Here is a 21,464-nt window from a genome sequence, read left to right as displayed (position 1 = left end):
CTGTACTAGAGTTTATATGAACCTCAATTTTAAGTAATGAAAGATAATTGAAGTGATAAATTGGATAAATTCTGCAGAAAAATATAAAATTGAGGGCAAAAATTCCCTCGTATGAAAACACCTATTTTAACACTAAAATAGAAAAAAAAATATTCAAGTTCAAGTGGTGAGGTTTTGGGGTCTTTTAGACTAGCTGAATTATTTTTTTATTTTGTTTTTTCCCTGTAAGGAATACAAACATTTGGAAAAAATGTTGTTGTAGCTGGAAGATCTAAGAATGTAGGAATGCCTATTTCAATGCTTTTACATACAGATGGAGAACATGAAAGGCCTGGAGGTATGTCCAAGAGTATTATGATTTAGTTTAATAACCTGATCAGTGAAGATGCCCATCCCTTAGTACCATCACTTTATTTTTTTAGAATCATACTCAAACAATCTTTTCTGTGTTCTGAATATGTTTGGATTAATAATGTTTCCTTCCAGTTTCCATGCAGAAAACACCATGCTCATAATCTCGTGAAAATATTTGTTCTTGCAAAATTTCCAGCTTAGTTGTTTAAACTCTTGAGGTTCAGGTTGTTTGGATAAGAATCTGACCTTTTGGATACTTATCCAAATTCAGCCCAAACTCTGCACTTCTGAGATTCATCAATCCCTACTTAAAATAAACATGTTCAATTTGGCCAGGAGGGCCTTTTGTCATTTTTGGAACACATCCTAGCAATCTTGTTAATGTATAGTTTCTAAGTTTACCTTGTTTAGATGCATAACCAATTATCTGAAATCTCTCTACTCACCAACAAATCTTTTCCACGCAAACACAGAACCAGTCTCCCAAGATAGATATTCCTCTGCACTGAATCTGATGATAAGCACAACTGAAGCAATTAGACAGTGGTCTCTAACAGTGTATTGAGGAAGGGGTTGATTAAAACTAAATTAAATTTTCTATAAGAAATGTTGACCATAGAAATATTAAAAATGATATGTAGTGACTTAATTTTTTATACATGTCCATACTTAGGACCTTACTGAAAGCTTGCTCAGAAACAGAACAAGAAGCAATGGTCTCAAGTTGCAGTGGGGGAGGTCTAGGTTGGATATTAGAAAACACTATTTCACTAGGAGGGTGGTGAAGCACTGGAATGGGTTACCTAGGGAGGTGGTGGAATCTCCATCCTTGGAGGTTTTTAAGGTCAGGCTTGACAAAGCCCTGGCTGGGGTGATTTAGTTGGTGTTGGTCCTGCTTTGAGCAGGGGGTTGGACTAGATGACCTCCTGAGGTCTCTTCCAACCCTGATATTCTATGATTCTATGAAACACAAATCTCAAAGCAGAAATGGTAGTTTGTTTCTAGCTCAAGTGTCAGTATGACAAACTATCCATAATCCCAACGCGCCTTCTCTTCCTGTCTTCCTTGTCCCTTGTTTTTTCTGGGCCAGTCACAATATTTCATCACCGAGGCTACTCTCAGCAACAGCCATTTCATCTTGATTTCAAAGCTATGCGACAAATGCAGTTTGTCTTTCTCTCCCAAATAATTACATTGACTTAAATGGGACTATTCGTGTAAGGCCATTCATTTGGACTTGATCGTACGGAGCGATAAGTATTAATTTACACAACTGATTAGGATCAAATCCTGAAAGGTGCTGAGCATCTGCTGAATTCCTGCTGCTACCATTGACCTCAGGATAAGGCCCTCCCCTTTTGCCTCCATATACCTAAGGCCCTGATTCAGCGAAGTACTTACACATTCTTAACTTTAAGCACATAAATAGTTCCACTGACTTCAGATAAGGATGGGTTTTTAAGTTATATTAATGAGAAAATGCATCCAAAACAAATCAACTTTGTTTGTTCCAATATGGCTTAAAACTGTTGATAATGATTAATTTTTCAATGTGTTAAAATAGTATCCTCTGTCAGTCATGTTGTCCCGGTTACAGGGCGAGATGCACTTTAGACCTTTAATCTCTCTCAACTTGCACCCCTTTGGGGAGAGGTTTAGCTACCTTCAGCCCTCTCGGGTGAAACCATATGGTCCTACCGCTCTCAGACTTGATGTCTGGGCTTCAGTCTCCCGTTTACTAACCATGTAAACCCAAAAGATCCAACTGTGTTTGGCACCTGTCAACTGTTTTCCTCTGGGAGCCTGAAACAGCTGCTGATTAAAGTGACTCAAAAATATTTCATTCAAAAGAAAGCATTGTTTATTCAGCCAAATGTACATAATTCACACAACAAAGGATAACAACCAAAACATTTATACGCATAGGTCTTTACCTACACCATAATCTTTCCTTGCAAGCTTTTGAAAGTTCCCTTCGGCCTGGCTGTCTCCATCTCTGGGTTGAGAGGGCGAGCCGGTTTGCTGCGGTTTGTGTTGCTTTCTTAATGTGTCTCTGTCAGAGTCTTCTCCCCCAAGGCAGCTGCTGACAACTAACTCTGCCTCCTTCTTCCCTAAGCCAGCATCTTTAAGGTTTTAGCATCCCCTATTATTCTAGGCACGGAAGAGTAAACTTTGCCAGCCTAGTTGGAATCTGGCCCAGGGTATTTCCCAACTGATAGCTTCCTCATTCTTTCCCCAAGGTGGTGTTCTCTGGACTGTACCTTATTTTTGCCATAGTTTCATTTCCCGTTGATTTCCCCCTAGCAGCATCCTTTCATTTAATTCAGTGGAGCCAGGCAGCGTGATATCACAGAGGTAAACTGAGGTACACATGATATTTAGGGAAAAAAATAATACAGATACATCCCTCGTTCTCCAAACTTGTATATTACTTTTAATTTTTTTATATTCTTTTAAATTATTGGTATGTACATCTGACCACTTTTGTAGTATACCATATTATTTAGGCTGTGCTTATCAACATTTATAAATGAAAACCAAAGTATCTTTTCAACTGAGACCTATAACATTAACTCTTAGCCTGGAGGAATTTAGTTATGGTTCAATTTATGTCCCCCTGAAAATAAGGGAAAATAAGGTTTATTAAGGAATTATTGATGCTTCCTTAGTTATAGCGGCACTGATATGCCGCTATAATTGCAGTGTAAAAAGAATAACAAATGCTATTTAATTTTAAATAAGATATTACCCTGTTGCAACATTGTTTTGATGTTAGAACTTCAGAAGTGTCATTTATAAATGAAGTAAACATGGGTGTTGCTTAATTTCGGTCATGTTTAGTAGGAGTGTAGTGAAATGTATTATTACTATAATGAAATGTTGAAAGCTTCTTACTAATCATATAGTTGTTTTTTCCATGCAGCCTCTGTGGGAAAGTTAGTGTTTGGAACATCTCTGTATGTTTGTGTAGTAATTATAGTCAGTGAAAAGCTCTGGGCTCAATCCTGCTCTCATGAAAATCAGTGGGAATTTTGCCATTCATTGCCCTGGAAGAAGAATTAGTTCTCTTATATTGTTAGTTATCAGGTTTAAGGAAGCAGGGCTAACTTTCCAAGTTCCCGTCTACAACGCTGATCTAATTAGAGCAGTGAAGTTTGATAGGCAAAAATACTGTACAGTTTTCTGGCTTCTACCAGCCAAGACTTAGAAGAATTAATGATCTGAGACACTTTTTGTTTTATAATCAGAAAGAGAAATTGCTATGGAATTAGTTCGGAATGACCTGTTTCACAGCTTAGATATTCAGGCCAGTTAAATACCTCAGTTTTCTTCACTTGTATTCAGGATTTGCCTCTGTTCTCTCATGCTTAGAATTGTTGATACAGTATTTAAATGAACCAGTTCTCCCAGTGTTTTCTTTGTAGCAACTGCCATGTGAATGTATTTGCTCCAATGAAAGCTCAGCCTGCTTCCTGAGTATCCTGTTACTTACTACTGTTGCCCCTAACATGTGGCCTAAATTATATGAAAATTTAATTAAAAATCTGCACAGCTACATCCATAACTAATGTTAAACCTTTTCCTTAAATCAGAAAGAATAGCAGAATGTGCAGAAAGAATAGCAAATATGGCAGGTGACCAGCTTGGCTTAACAGTGAAATCTTCGGTGAGCTTAAACTCAGAAGGGAAGCTTACAAGAAGTGGAAATTTGGACAGGTGACTAGGGAGGAGTATAAAAATATTGCTCGAGCATGCAGGGGCCAAAGCACGACTGGAGTTGCAGCTAGCAAGGGATGTGAAGGGGTAACAAGAAGAGTTTCTACAGGTATGTTAGCAACAATTAGAAGGTCAGGGAAAGTGTGGGATCCTTACTAAATGGGGGGGAAAGCTGAAGTACTCAATGCTTTTTTTGCCTCGGTCTTCACAGACAAGGTCAGCTCCCAGATTGCTGCACTGGGCAACACAGTATAGGGAGGAGGTGAGCAGCCTTCAGTGGTGAAAGAACAGGTTAAGGACTATTTAGAAAAGCTGGACATGCACAAGTCCATGGGTCCAGATCTAATGCATCCAAGGGTGCTGAGGGAGTTGGCTGATGTGATTGCAGAGCCGTTGGCGATTATCTTTGAAAATTCATGGTGATCGGGGAGTTCCCAGATGATTGGAAAAAGGCAAATATAGTTCCCATATTTTAAAAAGGGAAGAAAGAGAATCCGGGGAACTTCAGACTGGTCAGCCTCACTTCAGTCCCCGGCAAAATCATGGAGCAGGTCCTCAAGGAATCCATTCTGAAGCACTTAGAGGAGAGGAAGGTGATCAGGAACAGTCAGCATGGATTCACCAAGGGCAAGTCATGCCTGATCAACTTGATTGCCTTCTATGATGAGATAATTGGCTCTGTGGATATGGGGAAAGTGGTGGATGTGATATATCTTGACTTTAGCAAAGCTTTTTATATGGTCTCCCACAGTCTTCTTGCCAGCAAGTTAAAGAAGTATGGATTGGATGAATGGACTATAAGATGGATAGAAAGCTATCTAGAATGTTGGGCTTAATGGGTAGTGATCAACGGCTCGATGTCTAGTTGGCAGCCAGTATCAAGCAGAGCGTCCCAGGGTCAGTCCTGAGGCCGGTCTTGTTCAACATCTCTATTAATGATCTGGATGATGGGATGAATTGCACCCTCAGCAAGTTTGCAGATGACACTAAGATGGAGGGAGAGATAGATATGCTGAAGGGTAGGGATACAGTCCAGAGTGACCTAGACAAATTGGAGGGTTGGGCCAAAAGAAATCTGATGAGGTTCAACAAGGACAAGTGCAGAGTCCTGCACTTAGGACGGAAGGATCCCATGCTCCGTTACAGTCTGGGGACCGACCGACTAAGCAGCAATTCTGCAGAAAAGGATCTGGGGATTATAGTGGACGAGAAGCTGGATATGAGTCAGCAGTATGCCCTTGTTGCCAAGAAGGCCAACGGGATAATGAGCTCTATTAGTAGGAGCATTGCCAGCAGATCGAGGAAAGTGATTATTCCCCTCGATTTGGCACTGGTGAGGCCTCACTTGGAGTATTGCGTCCACTACAGAAGGGATGTGGATAAATTGGAGAGAGTCCAGTAGAGGGCATCGAAAATTATTAGGGGGCTGGGGCACATGACTTACAAGGAAAGGCTGAGAGAACTGTGGTTATTTAGTCTGCAGAAGAGAAGAGTGAGGGAGGATTTGATAGCAGCCTTCAACTACCTGAAGGGGAGTTCCAAAGAGGATGGAGCCCGGCTGTTCTCAGTGGTGGCAGATGACAGAACAAGAAGCAAAGGTCTCAAGTTGCAGTCGGGGAGGTTTAGGTTCGATGTTAGGAAACACTATTTCACTAGGAGGTTGGTGAAGCACTGGAATGGGTTACCTAGAGAGGTGGTGGAATCTCCATCCTTAGAGGTTTTTAAGGCTAGGCTTGACAAAGCCCTGGCTGGGATGATTTAGTTGGGGTTGGTCCTGGTTTGGGCAGGGGATTGGACTAGATGACCTCCTGAGGTCTCTTCCAACCCTAATATTCTGTGATTCTGTGATTGCATGACTCCTCCATATACATTTGATATCCAGAACTGTGTAAAGTATTTGTAGCGAATAGTTTATTTGAGTAAATTAGTTCTTTGTCTGTTTGCAGATTTACTTATATCAACAGACTTAAGCTAGTATGAACTTCTTTTTCAACATATTTGATTAATGTTTTATGCAAATATCTTTCAGTCTATGGGATTGCTCACAGATTATAAGCAGCTCCTATTTGCCATCCATAATTAATTATTTATGCTGTGTGACTGAACATCTGAGTCCCAGGACTATTGTTTCTGTTCCATTACTGGATGTCTGAAACTTTTATATACAGGGGGGAGGAATTGAATAAGTCACTGAAGCTGTTTAAGTCATTTTCCAGAGGACCAGGCAAATACTTGTGTCACAAAACTTTGCAACTATATATTTGCACAGGTATTTGTAAGACTTTTTCTTTCTATGAACGTTTTTGCACATGAACGTTATTTGTATGAATATTTGTGAGAGAGAAATGAAAGGGTTATGAATTACCACTGAAATACATCTATGGATTTTTATTCCAGCAAATGTTTTCAAATGCTGTTTTGCACTATTCACTCAGCTTTCTGAAAACCCTCCTCCTGGAAATATTTCCTGTTTCATTGTTTCACCCCAGAGGTACTTAAAAGCTATAACAACACTTCCTTTGCCGTCACCTTTTCTCAAAACATATCTTTAAATTCAATGAGCCTTGCTTCATTGGGAAATCTTTTTCATGCCCCTTGAGCTAATTTGGCAAGTTCTGTACTCTTTCCAGAATTTGAATGTCTCTGTAGACTCAATATTCATTTCTGTATTGTACACAATAGACTGTCATCCAACATTGCCTTCTAAAAGGGTAGCGTTATCTTACAGGGTCTTTAAATGTTCACCCTGCATATACTTTGTAGGACTTAATTTGCTTGTTTTATTTGTCAAGGATGAAGCCTCTACTTTCTGACTATTGTTACTAATAGGTCCTTTTCCTCCTGTATTTCTGTGCATAAGGTACCATTCAGCATATAAGTGGCTTTTTCACTGGCTCGCCTTTGAAGCAGGATTTAATATTTGAACATTGGGGAAATGAGGCAGGGGAACAAGGGGACCCAGCGAAAAGCTTCACCCAACCACTGAATAGAATCCATTTTTTTGTATAGCTTGATAAAGGAGATCACCATCATGCCCTTGGCTCCTCCTCACACCGCCCCCCATAAAACTCAACCACAGTATCTGCTCCCAACTTGTGCCTCCAACCTACTCTTTTTTTCTCCCTCCCATGTTGAGACTCCCGGCGTGCTCCTGGCTGGCAAAGATACAACATGCTGCTTTCCTCCCAGCCAAATGTATTGTACTTCTAGAGAGGTGTCTTTGTATTTTATAGGTTAAATTATCTATTCTTCTAGTCAAAGCAACCGTAACAAAACAAGTGCGGGAATGAAAGGAAGATGGATGCGGAGGTGTGTAAGAGGGCTTTTGCCAACCCAAAAGCTGGCCGTAACTTGGGAATTGGGTGACTTATTAGAGGATGAATTAATTAAAGATGCTTCTATCAGTTTAACCAGTATTTGGCTTGATAGGAGCTTTGTAGACGACCCAGAAGTTGTCTTTGTAGGTGTGATTTCCATCCCTATTTAATCAGTCTGTATAAAATGGTTGAATTACAGACACAAGGGGCTAGATTCTGCCCTGTGTTGTGACCCCTGTATGATGGCTCTATGGAAAGCTCCCAGTCTTAGAGGGGATTCCCAAGAGGCATATAGCCAGCAGAACTGGCTCCCTCTCTTATACAGTCCCTGTCATAGTGGAATGGAGCTCTGCACTTCAGCCACACTGTAGTGCTAGGTGGCTCTGTGCGGAGTCATTGCGGCTCAGCATATTTAGAGCAGCCCCTGCTGTATCCTAATCTGGGAGGTGCAAAAGAAGCGTACAGCCACCTTTGTACTTATGAGGCTCCTGCAACCTCAGCTCAGCCACAGCCCAGGTGAATCAGGGCCCAGGTGAGAGGGAAATGATAAAACAAGGGAAGTGTTTTGTTGGTTTCCTCAAAACACTCAGCTTACACGTACTATAATACACATACTATACACAAAAGAACTTCACTTTGTTTTATAACCAAAGATGTGAATACTGTTGCAGATTACAAATATCTATTATACTTACATGTTTGTAATCTGCAACAGTATTCACATCTTTGGTTATAGACTCATAGACTTTAAGGTCAGAAGGGACCATTATGATCATCTAGTCTGACCTCCTGCACAATGCAGGCCACAGAATCTCACCCACCCACTCCTGTAACAAACCCCTAATCTATGTCTGAGTTATTGAAGTCCTCAAATCGTGGTTTGAAGACCTCAAGCTGCAGAGACTCCTCCAGCAAAGTGAAGTTCTTTTGTGTATAGTATGTGTATAATTTACTGCATTGTAGTCGTTACCCAATGCTCAGATAATGGACAACATTCTTGTAATCCCTGAGAACAAGGAGATAGTAGCTAAGGGAATCTTCATTGGATTTTCTATTATTAATTTGAAGTCTCAAATTTAGCATTTTGGCATACATTTTTACATACCTTTTCCTTGTTTTAATCTATAAATGAGAGTGAATATACTAATTGTGGTGAAATGATCTAATGGGATAAATCTTTTTTTAAAGCGTATATGTGTCCTGGTTACATTAAGAGTTATAATTTGCATCATACAACGTTTGAACCTACCCTCATAAACCAGCTACCTCTTACCATCTGACTTCTAAAAAATAAGATACTAGTCAGAATTCTTCCCTCATTCTGACCCCCACTTCCCTGACAAATCAAAAACCTCACAGTGTTGTCCCAAGACCATCCCACCAACAATGCCCCACCTAGCATATGGCAACCTGCTGTTAAGGAGCATCTGGAATCCAATGCACATCATTTTGGCTCAGGGTAATTGATGATGATGAGTGAGGAGAAAAGAAAAGAAGCTTGACTTTCAGATCTCACGTAGAGCTTGAAGGTCTAACATTTTTTAAAATGCATATTTTTATTTATAAAATTAAGGATTGTATCTGAAATCAGTGAAGGACAATAAGCATCTAACCCCACAGTGTCATTTTTGCAGCCACTGGTTGGAGTCGAACCACCCTTTAAACGTTTATGACCTCTTGATGGAACAACCCCCTGTTCCTTGCCAAATCTCACTAAACCAAGTCCCATTCTGTATTTTTTCTGAGTGGTTCTTTCTCTGACAACAATGATCCCTCCTCCACCAATAAGGGCAAAGGTGAAAAGTAAGTAAAAATAGTCACCCTCAGTTTCTCCTAAGAATAAGACATCTACCCCCAAACAAACCCACACACTTTCAAAAGAAACTTTAAAAGGTTTCCTCTTCCTCCTAAGAACCCAGTGAGTACAATAAATACAAATCCTCAAACAATGACTCTTTGAGGAACGTTAAATTGGATGGCATCAGTAATCTGATTAAATTATTTTCTACAGATTTTCAGGCTTGTCTTAAAGCTGAAAAAGTTGGGGGCACGGGGGATCTTTTTAGAGGCTGAGAGGAGATACAGAATTTGTCTAGCTTTATCTGATCAGGATTAGATTGTATTGGAGGTCAGAGATGTTCCTGATGGGGAATCCCCCATATCTAAAAGTTTTGATAAATTGATACAAATTCTTTACAGACATATCACAATTATGGGGCTCTTTTCCTGTGCTGGATTCAACTATACTGATCTGTTTCTAGAAGTCCTTCTGTCCTGCAGATGGCAACACCTCCCTATCTGATCCCTCTGGCAGGAAAGTTGATGCTGGCCTCAGAAAGGAAATCATATTCTTCTCTAGAACAGGGGTTCTCAAACTCCATTGCACTGTGACCCACTTCTGACAACAAAAATCATTACATGACCCCAAGGGGAGGGGGACCAAAGCCTGAGCCCAGGTGGCAGGTTCCCCGCCCAGGGCAGAAGCACTTGGGGTTGGGCTTTGGTCCCGGGCGGTGGGGCTCGGGCTTTGGCCCTGGCCCCAAGCCCCAACAAGTCTGAGCCAGCCCTGGTGACCCCATTCAAATGGAGTCTCACCCCCTTTGGGGTCCCGTCCCACAGTTTGAGAACCGCTGCTCTAGAAACCAGGCTTCAATCCTAACTATATTTGCAGGCTGGTGGAGTGATTTAGCAGGATCACACAAAAAGCCTTAGTCAGCAAAATCTTTTCCTCCGGTTTATTCTTGAAGTTTAGGTAATGGTGTATGGAAAACATATATTTATGGTATTTTAACCTAACCACAAAATAAACAGAAAAGCTCCCTACTTTGAGGTTCATACAAGTCCCATGATAACTGCTGTGGATGTGAAGCCCATTCTTCAATGCAGCTGCTAGTTCTTTGGCTTTAGGGACTGCCTAAGGACAAATCCTTCCTCAGAAGTTGTAGGGAAAGCCTGTAATGTTCATCCTTAGAAGCTGATTAAGTTTCAAGCCTACTCTTGACTTTGCAGAATCTCTGGCCAGCAGTATAGTAGCTCAAAAGGCTGTGTGATTATGTGCATGAAGGAAAGGTATATTTTTCTAAACAAGCTGGCATTTCCTCTCCTCAGAGGAAGTTTCTTTGATGACAGTTGGTGTGGACCTTTCAGCTTTTAAAAAGTCTTCCTTTCTAAAATCTTAATAAGAACTGTACCCATATGTACTGTTGCAAAGGTGGCTCTTCTTTCAGAGATCCCCTATTAGATACACAGCTATGTTTCTTGGCTCTGGATTCCATAATGTCAGGGTCTATATTTCCCCTCCCTCGACTCTTCTCCCTAAGGGAATGGAAACCGATAACATCCAGTTTCTAATTGCTGCCTCATGGACATTTCCTCCTCTGTGGCTTTGTCCCTTTTGATCTCCCCATCAGTCTAGAAAAGAGGGTGGGTCTACAGCACTGCATCTCTGGTACTGCAGTTTTAGCACGGAGCTGGAAGGTAGACACGCTACCCTGTTCTTCACAGTTCATTTGAAGTTTAAGGATACCAAGCAATGATGTAAAATAGCTGAATTCTTTTGGGGTTTTTTTACAAGAAATTTGAAATCAGTGGCGGCAGCAGCTCAGCTGGGGCATTACTTATGCTCGGAGGAGTTGTGTTACACATTCCAGTAGCTCCACAGCATTATCAATTCCTGCACTTGGTAATGTGGAATGATTAGTACCAGCATAAAGCTCTTCCATTCAGGATAGCATCTACACCTCAGGCTGTTTTCCAGAGTCAGATTGTCCTGGCAATGTGAGGCATTCAGTGCTCTCTCCTGAAATCTCAGCAATAATGGATCAATGCAGACAATCTGGAACCTATTAGTTATATCAATGAACCCATAGCATTAATTTCCTAAGAAGAGATCTGGTTCTTCTGCAATTTGGGTGGAAAAAATAAATTAACTATAAAAGAGGTTCATCTCATATAAACGTCTCAATATGCAAGCAGGTTGGCTAAAGTATCAATTCACTTATGTGAGAGAGAGATCCTTGAAGAAGATAAACTTTTGCCATCTAAACAACCAGTGGGATTGCTCCCTCATTAATTTTTGTTGTGCCAATGATAATCAGTAAGTTGAAAGACAGGACAGCAGATTTCCAGAAAGAATAACATCTCCTTTCTGTTTCCACAATATATGTTTTGTGCATTTCCTTTCATTTATTGATCCCTAAGATGCTAAGGGAGGAAAATGTAGCTTTAAGTAACCTCAAGGCCTAGGCTTCATCTATAGGATTCTTGACAAGAATGATTGGGGGTGTTTCTGTCACAGCAGACTTATTAGATAAGAGATTCTAGAAGAATGGTCCAGCTAACACCCAGAGTCAGCTGCAGCCAGGCTCTTTGTCCTTAGAGCCTGAATTTGAGTATGGAAAGTTGCTGCCCTCCCTTTGACCCCTTATCATCTTTTCTGTCTATCTCCTGTCACTTAGAATTGTGTTTCAGCCAGCCAACCATCCAGGTTTTTTTCCCCAGGGACCCCATCAACAAAGAGCCTCAGTGCTGAACAGTTAGATCAGATCTGCATGCTGATGTCCAGAGGGTACTTTGTAGGGGATTCACCCTTTCCAGTTTCTATGAATCTATGCCTGTTTGTTTCCTTTAGCTTATTTGGTTTTATTTTTTCCTTGTTTGTTTTTAACTTTGGTTATGGATAAGCTTTAACAGATAGGTGGGTTTTGCAACAGCATTTTAAATTCTGTCAGTGTAACCTCCTCTGGTCCACTGATTCAGTGAAGCTGTTCCCACACTCTGGGTGTCTCCCTGCTGCCAATTACTGTAGTACTCATGATTCATTTCTCTTGTGGGAGAGCACATAAAGTACAGGCATATGCTGGAAGAGGGAGTGACCTTCCCAGTAGGGTGGATACATGAAGGATGGATAGGGAAGAAGAACAAAGAATCCAGTGAGGGCACAGTTTGAAGGTATAGGAAGAAAAGTGTATCAATGAGATGAGGTGCAGATTTGGTCAATAATAGATGTTCCTGAGGTGTCAGAGCTGATGGCAGGGACTAAAATAGTGAAAATTGTAGTGTAAAATTTTAAGAGGAAACAATGTGCCAAGGGACCTGAGATGGATGGAGCGTGAAAAACATGGGGTGAAACAGGTTCAGGATATGCAGGGAAGATAGCAAAGAGAAAGAGAGCTGGTATCAGGCTCAGGGCCTGGGAAGAGTCTTCTTTGCTGATTGTTACCTTCATTGCTTTCCCAATTATCTCCTCCTTGCTTTTGGAAAACAACAAGGAAGCTTGGTCCCCATGCTCACGAACCTCCTTGATTTGCGTGATGGGCTACTCTCAGGTACCCCACAATTGTACGATTTTTCATATCTAGTGTTAGGCGCCAAAGAAGAACTGTCCTTGCCCAAATACATACACCCATGCAAGGGCAGGGCTCCAGAGCTGCTGAGTTTGCCCAAAAGACTGTAGGCCTCCATTTGCCATGCATGCAAACTCTTCCTGTGGTCTCTAGCACAGATGAGTGATCAGCTCTTTGCTTAACAGCAAGTAACAGGAGATGGTGGAATAAGCCTTTTCTGCATCTGCAATGAAAGAAAAGCAGAAATGGAGATTTGGGAGACATTTTCCTTTCTACTTTTTTTGGTATCCATAGTAATGGAATAATATGTGTCTGAGCAGTATGAGATGAGCTATCTTTGTGCTTCTCCTGGGGTTTAGGAGAAGAAGGCATAGGACAGCCAAGATACCTCATTTGATAGTACCATATGATTTGGTCTGGCTAATTTCTTCCCCTAAGTAGGCACGGTGACAGGCATTCTCAAGTCTGTCTAATAGGAATTTTACCAGATACACAAATAGTGACAGTGTTGTTAATTGTTTTGGGCATGTATGTTTCTTAAAGAAATCCTCTCCTCTCTGAAATCTGCTAGGGCCACTGCAATCAACAGTGATACTCCTTGTGCTGGCCCCCAACATGAAACTAATGGTAGCCAGGGGCAGAGCTTTGTAAGCAGAAAATCCTTGGTGGTAGACTTCCATATTGCTGTCGTAGCTCCCAGGAATCCCCATGCAATCCAAGCTCTGTTGTGGATAGAACGGAGGCAGAGCCATGGATGTCTCCTTCCTGCATGATGAACCATTTCCAAATCTGAGGGGAAATATCAACAAGAATGAATGCTGCTCCTGTTAACATTAATTACCACACGTTGCCCTTTTGGTATATTCCAGCCTCTCCAAAACATACATTGAAGACTAAACTCTGACCTGCGGGAAATGCCGAGATGTGAGGTAACTCTGCTGTTACCTCAGGTTGTAGACATAGAGAAGTCCATAGTCTCCCTCAGAATTTGTGCCACAGAATGGCAGGAGAGGTGTATAGTTGGCAGAGAGAGAGATGAATAGCCAAGGGCACATGAGGAGAAAGTTATAAACATACTTCCCTTATATCCAGTGTTTTAGGTTGTGATAAGTGAAGGGGTCTTACAATGCTACACTCCTATCACATTTAGTAAGACAGATACATGAGGCCAGATTCATTCCCATGTAATTCCATGAAACTCAGTGACATTAACCCAGAAAGGAATTTAGTCCACACTGTTAAACAACTGCACTGGGTTATGTTTTTGAAGGATGAGAGTGATGTGGTTGCACTTCTTTGTACGTGTGGGAAGGCAAGCAATAGCATTCTGCATATGCTGAAAAAGGGTGTCAGATCATAAAAAAGAAATATATCTGATGATGTGTCAGATCATAAGACAGGAATTTATTTGATCAAATGTGTGTTTTTAATATACCAAAATCTAATGAATCGTTTCCGCATGTTAATAAATACTTTGTGGGTGTTTTATAAATGACAATTAATTGTGAATATTGTACATTACAGGTGATGCTACAGTGACAATTACTCACAGATATACTCCAAAAGAGCAGCTGAAGATCCATACCCAACTAGCTGACATTATAATAGTAGCTGCAGGTAATACTAAGTGTCCTTAATACTACAGTGGCAAATGTTAAAAACCCACCAGGTACTCCGTTTCTACAACTGTGGTGCCGCTAGTTGTTTTAAATGTGTTAACTAAGTGGATTGTGATCATGCTTGCTGAGGGTGCTTCAGTGGGTCTGCTTGTTTTGAGTAAGGGAAGAGATTTGGCCCTCAGTTCTTGCTCTTCATATTTGCAGATTCATAAACTAGTTTCTCATCACATATGACACCTTCCCCTTAGGGAAGCTTAAGGATGAACTCAGGAATGGAAACCAGTCAGTGCACAGCTTATACAGGTATAATTATATAAACTAAAACATTTTCTGTACTGTACAAAAATGGTGAGTCATTCAACTTCTGACAGTAGAGTTTCCTTAAATCAGCTGGAGGCCACGTTCAGGTAACAATAGTGCCTTTCTTTTGCTATTAGAATTAAGGTCAGCCTTGGCAAATTAAATGCGGTTGTTTTGGTATTATGTATGTATTATTCATCCTTGTTTTGTACAATTGCAGTATAAAGAGGGAAATGGAAGAATGGGCTGTTGAAAGAATGGATTTTCTATAATTAGTAACTGGAAAGTTCAGTGGTTTGATATTACTGGAGATATGTAGACAGAAATACTTGTGTTTTGATTTGGCCTTTCTTCACTAATAAAGAACTAATCAGAGTTCCAACTTTGGATGGCAAATGTTGCTTTAATGGTATTTTTAATATACGTCCTAACAACATTAGAAACAAGTTTGGCCAATGTCTATGCAATTCTTCTGTTTTTTTTTCACAGTGGCCATTCAAGCCGCTCTTGCAGTACACAGGATTTGTGTCATTTCACCTCCCCCATCACTCCTCCACACTCCAAACCCCAAGGCTTGCTAACTGCCTTCCCGAGGAATAGGGATGGGGATGGTTTACTCTTAGGCTTATCATTTCTGTTCAAGTGTGAAGTGAGGTGCTGCTTTCCCTGACAGGCTAAATGCACTTCACATGCCAGCTTAGGAGCAAGAAAATAAGCTCGGGTCTTGAGCTCAGATCTCCTACATGGTGATTACCAGACTGTGCACTTAACCAGAATTCACAAATTGTAAGTGAAAAATAATAAAGGATTTGGAATCATTTTCTTTAGCGTGTCTGTGTAGATAAATGCTTCTTAGTAGTTCATCAGAACTTACTGTCAGGGTTTAATCACAGCTTCTGAACAAAGTGAGGAGTTGGCTATGCTTGCAGTTAAACTGCGTTCAGGACCAATTCAGCAATACCTGTTCCTTACACTTTTTCTTCATGTCACCTGTTAGAACAGTGATTCTCAAACTTTTGTCCTGGTGACCCCTTTCACATAGCAAGTCTCTGAGTGTGACCCCCCCTTATAAATTAAAAAACACTTGTTTATATATTTAACACCATTATAAATGCTGGAGGCAAAGCAGGCTTTGGGGTGGAGGCTGACCGCTCGCGACCCCCCACATATTAACCTCACAACACCCTGAGGGGTCCCAACCCCCAGTTTGAGAACCCCTGTGTTACAGGAACATGATACAACACTCATTACACAATATGAGATATATCTGGGCTAGATTGTGCAAAGTACACACAGCCCTGCATTGGGTGTGGCGTGGAGTTGCACAGCCCCAGTGGAAGCTCAGGGAGAGAGAGCGCCTCAGGAAGGCATAATCCCTTTAAGTTTCCCTGAGTTCACAGGAACTGTGCAGACTGCATCATTCTCTTGGATGGTGCAATATTCTCACGGATGTGCCTGGCTTGCTCTGCTGCTAGGATGAAGGGAGCTCAGGGCATGAACCTATTTCCTCCCCACCCCATTTGTGGTGGGGCCGCAGTTGTGACAGGCCTGTATGTGGGAAGTGCCAGCAGGAGGAGGTTCCTTGTGGGTTCCCTAACACATCTATAGAAAGCCCACTTGCAGGCTGGCCCCCCGTTTGACTCCTTTTCTGCAATAAATGCTACTCATGATGCAATACTCTATCTTCATTTTAATTGTTAATTTTTGAAGCCTTCGTTTTATTCATTTCCTCAAGTGTTCTTATTTCAAGTTTCTTGCAGAGAAGAGCTCTGCCTAAATTGGGATATTGAAAAAATAGATAATTAGCTTTTTCTGCAAAACCTACGCATTTAAGAATTTCCCACATATTAGAAGTAAAGCATGTTAGGAGAAAGTGATCTCCTAGCAGTTGGTTATGCAAAGGAGGCTTTCGTAAATCACAGAATCCTAGAAATGTAGGTTCAGAAGCGATCTCAAGAGGTCATCTAGTCCAGCCTTCTGTGCTGAGGCTGAATTAAATAACTTTGTTAATTTTGTTCTGGGGGAGTGTGTTTTTTTTGTTTAGTTTAAATATTACTCTATTGATGGGGCATGTTCTCAAACCTTTTTATAAAGGATTTAGCTGTGCAACTCCTGTTAGCTTTAATAAGAGTTGTAGAGTATGCCTTTATCCCTATGCCACTCAGATAATTTCCCCCATAAAATTCTGGAGTTGTCTTATTACCAGTACAACTTCCAGTTTATTGTGCAACAGTTTGATGAAATAGACATAGGCCAGCACCTCTCAACATTATTGGAAAGTATATTAGAAAATTTGCTTCTTTCAACACTTTTCAAACTCATCCATATACAATATATAGAGAGAAATGTTGTATCACCTATCTCTTATACAGCAGTCCCTTTCTCCCCTAAAACTGCTTGCATCCACAAACACTTCCCTAGCTACTCATGGTTCTCTCGTTAATTCTTGTATACATAGTTCAGATTTATATAGTTGTAGTTAACTTTATTTGTTTATAGTATAGTTAGTGTATATAGTTCAGAGGGGTTCGGGGATTATCCCCTTCCCCGCACCCGGTGCCGGGGCCTATGCCCAGTTCACCGGGTTTCAAACCGTGCTCGGCCTGCCACAAGCCGATGCCAACAGGAGATCCCTATGACTCCTGTCTTAAGTACCTCGGGGAATCTCACCTAACAGATAAGTGCCGCATTTGTAAAGCCTTTAAGCCGAGAACAAAAAAGGAGTGGGACTTTCGTCTCAAGCAGCTCCTGAGAGAAGCAGCTCTTACTCCTCCGCCCTCGGCACCGAGCTCTGGACAGTCTTCAAGAAGCACTCCCTCAGCACCGTATCGCGCCGATACCGCCAAGGCCTCTCGGAACCGGCCGTCGCCGGCACCAACGTCTGCTCGGCACCGATCCCTCTCCCCGAGGGCGAAGAGGCACAAGACTCCTGCTGCGTCCGCACCGCCTGCTCCGCAGTCCAAGCGCTCTACTAAGTCGGACCGCCTGGCACCGATACCTGCCGTGGCACCGACAACATCGGGACCGTCGATTCCGGCCACGCAAGAGCCGTCGAGTCCGGTACCTGAAAGCTCCCCGGTGCAAGCTGTGGTTGAGCTCACTATTCCCTCCACGCCGGAGACATTTTCCACGGCGAGGGAGTTGATTGCAATGACAGAGTCTGTGCTGCCTCAACCCCCGGCACCGCCGGTGCGGGTTATACAGTCGATCGGCAAGCCTGCCTTGATCAGACCACCCTCCGTCAGCACTGCAGAGCGGCACCGTTCACGATCACGGTCCCACAGACGCTCTCGGTCCCGTCGCCGATCCAGGTCCCGACGCCTCTTGCAATCCCGGCACCATTCTCCATTTCGGTACCGGTCGTACTCGCGGCACCGGTCAGCGTCCCGTTCACCGGCCCGATACACTCGGCACCGATCCAGCTCCCGGCACCGCTCCAGGCACCGTGACTCTCGTAGCCACTCCCGTCGTCGAGCCTCGAGATCTCGGTCGACCTCCCGGCACCGCTCCGGTCGCAGGTCCCGATCTCATTCCCGATACCGGTATGCCTCCCGGTACCGATCCCCAGTGCCACGTCAAGCAACGCCAGCTAGAGAGGGAGACTCTGCCCAGGGCTTTTCAGCGCCTCCATGGCCATCCAGACATGCATCAGTGTCGTCCCACGTGGGCAGTTCATACGCACAGGATCGTGATTCGGATGTGCCCACCCGAGTCTTCCACGAGCCCCAGGCCCAGGACCCTGGCCCCCATCAATGGTCATTCTGGACACCTTGGGCATGCCACCAGGCCCAAGGCGTACCTGTGATCCCATCTCGCTCTGTTCCGTCAGAGCACTGGGTGCCACAGGCGACAGTTAGCTGTCCCCCTCCGGCTGGTACGGAGAAAGCCCCGGTTCAGCCACTGGACTCCCAGATCCCACTGGAACAGGAGGTCGTCCAGGAGCACGAGCCCACACAGGACCCGCTTGTCCCTGGCCTTTCTTTTTCCTCCTCCCCAGATGAGGCGGTGGCAGGAACATCCTCCTCGGGCCCTTCTCCAATCGACTTGAGGGCCCATCAGGACCTCCTAAGATGGGTGGCACTCAATATGACCCTCCAAGTGGAGGAAGTTTCGGAGATAGAGGATCTGGTCCTAGACATTCTGTCAGCTGACGCCCCCACTAGAGTGGCCCTACCGTTCATTCAGACGATCCAAGCCAATGCGGATATCATCTGGCAGTCTCCAGCCTCTATCCCGCCCGCAACCAGGGGAGTCGAACACAAGTACATGGTACCCTCCGGGGGTACGAGTACCTATATGTACATCCTCCCTCTTGCTCCCTTGTTGTCCAGTCCGTCAATGAGAGGGAACGCCATGGCCAGCAGGCACCAGCCCCTAAATTGAAGGAGGCTAAGCAAATGGACTTACTGGGCCGTAAAGTGTACTCGACAGGGGCCCTGTAACTCCGCGTACCAAACCAGCAAGCCCTGCTTAGCCACTACAATTACAACACCTGGGCGGCGGTGGGCAAATTTATGGAGTTGGTTCCTCAGGACTCCCGTCAAGAGTTTGCTGCCCTCCTGGAAGAAGGGAAGAAAGTGGCGAGAACTTCCCTCCAGGCCTCGTTGGATGCAGCTGACTCCGCTGCCAGGACTCTGGCCTCGGGTGTTGCCATGAGGCGCATTTCATGGCTCCAGCTGTCAGGCCTTCCCCCAGAGCTGCAGAATACTATACGGGACTTGCCCTTCGATGGCAAAGGCCTGTTCTCCAAAAAAAACTGACCCTAGGCTGCAAAGCCTAAAGAACAGCAGGGTCACTATGCGTTCTCTTGGCATGCACATGCCGGTGACTCAGCGCCGGCCTTTCCGTCCCCAGCCCCACCGCCCTTACCCTGCTCCTAGACAAAGACAGGACTTTGGCAGGAGGCGTGGCCAAGACGGTCGTAGGCGTCAGTCAGGGCCCCAAGGGGGCCAAAATCAGGGTCCCTCTAAACCACCAGCGGGGCCAAAGCCAAACTTTTGAAGGCACGCCTGAGGACGGCGTACCAGTTATTACACAGGATCCGTTCCCTCCCTTTTACAACCGCCTCTCCTTTTTCCTCCCTGCGTGGTCCCATCTAACCTCAGATCGTTGGGTCCTACACACAGTGGAACTTGGGTACCGCCTCCAGTTTATTTCGCCTCCCACCCCCCATCCTCGTCCCTCTTCAGGGACCCCTCTCACGAGCAATTCCTCTTGCAAGAGGTGCGGACGCTCCTCGCCATCGGAGCTAGAGAGGAGGTACCAAAGGACGAAAGGGGCAAGGGGTTCTACTCCCGCTATTTCCTAATCCCCAAGGCGAAGGGAGGTCTCAGACCTATCCTAGACCTGCGGGAACTCAACAAGTTCATGAATGCCGCCCTCGATATGAAGGACGCGTATTTTCACGTCGCCATTTGTCCTCTACACAGAAGGTACCTCCGGTTTGTGGCCAACCGTCAACATTTTCAGTTTACGGTCCTTCCGTTTGGCCTCTCTACAGCCCCAAGAGTATTCACAAAGTGCATGGCTATAGTTGCCACCTCCCTCCACCGCAGTCGGATACACGTTTTTTCCGTATCTAGACGATTGGCTAATTCGAGGGACCTCCAAGGCCCAAGTTACCCGTCATGTGGGCATTGTCAAGGACCTATTCCTGCATCTAGGCCTGATGATCAATATAGAGAAATCCACTTTGATTCCCACACAGAGAATGGAATTCATTGGGGCCATCCTGGACTCCAATCTCGCCAGAGCCTGCTTACCTCAGCCTCGGTTTCAGGCGATGGCAACAATTATACAAGGTCTACGGAACTTCCCAACAACTTCGGCTCGCACTTGCCTAGGTCTCCTGGGTCACATGGCCGCCTGCACGTTCGTAACCAAACATGCCAGGCTTTGCCTCCGTCCACTCCAATCGTGGCTCACCTCGGTGTACCACCCGAGCAGAGACAGCATAGACATGATTGTCACGATCCCCCCGAGCATCCTAGGCTCCCTCGACTGGTGGTCGATGCCCTCCCTGGTGTGTGTGCAGGGATGCCGTTCTATCCACCTTACCCCTCGGTGTCCCTGACGACGGACGCCTCGTCTCTCGGCTGGGGTGCTCACCTTGGTCAGTTTTGCACTCGGGGCCTTTGGTCAGCTCAAGAGCTGGCCTTGCACATCAATGTCAGAGAGCTGAGAGCAGTCCGCCTTGCATGCCAGGCGTTTCAGTAGCACCTACAAGGCCGTTGTGTCTCAGTGTTCACAGACAACACAACGGCCATGTATTACATAAACAAGCAGGGAGGAGCACGATCCTCCCCTCTTTGCCAGGAAGCCATCCTGCTCTGGGACTTCTGCATAGCCCAATCGATAGACCTGGTAGCGTCCTTTCTCCCAGGGGTCCGGAACACTCTGGCGGATAGCCTAGCAGATCCTTCCTGTCTCACGAGTGGTCAATTCGTCCGGACGTTATCCATTCCGTTTTCCGGAAGTGGGGCTTTCCCCGCATAGACCTCTTCGCTTCTCGCAAGAACAGGAAGTGCCAGACGTTCTGCTCATTCCAAGGACTCTCCCCGGGCTCGATCTCGGACGCTTTTCTGATGCCATGGACAAGCCATCTGCTGTACGCTTTTCCACCGTTCCCGCTGGTTCACAGGGTCCTGCTAAAACTCCGCAGGGACAGAGCGCACCTGATCATGATCGCTCCAGCGTGGCCCAGGCAGCACTGGTACACCATGTTGCTAGACCTGTCGATAGCCAACCTGATTCCCCTGCCTCTTCGCCCAGACCTCATAACGCAGGATCACGGCAGACTTCACCACCCAGAC

At 44.3% G+C, this 21,464-nt stretch overlaps 1 protein-coding gene across 5 annotated transcripts in view; it reads left to right on the top strand.

Annotated features, from left to right (window-relative positions):
• MTHFD2L (methylenetetrahydrofolate dehydrogenase (NADP+ dependent) 2 like) overlaps window positions 1-21,464 on the top strand; it is a 67,323-nt gene that overhangs the window by 33,340 nt on the left and 12,519 nt on the right. For all 5 annotated transcript variants that reach the window (XM_045017381.1, XM_045017380.1, XM_045017382.1 and 2 more), the window contains 2 exons: window positions 230-337; window positions 14,258-14,350. In XM_045017381.1, the coding sequence (XP_044873316.1) occupies window positions 230-337; window positions 14,258-14,350 (201 nt within the window). The remainder of the gene's footprint in view (window positions 1-229; window positions 338-14,257; window positions 14,351-21,464) is intronic.

This window comes from Mauremys mutica, chromosome 5, assembly GCF_020497125.1.
Source record: "Mauremys mutica isolate MM-2020 ecotype Southern chromosome 5, ASM2049712v1, whole genome shotgun sequence".
Lineage (NCBI taxonomy): Eukaryota > Metazoa > Chordata > Testudines > Geoemydidae > Mauremys > Mauremys mutica.
The sequence above is the reverse complement of the archived record's forward strand: the minus strand, read 5'-3'. Positions and strand labels throughout refer to the sequence as shown.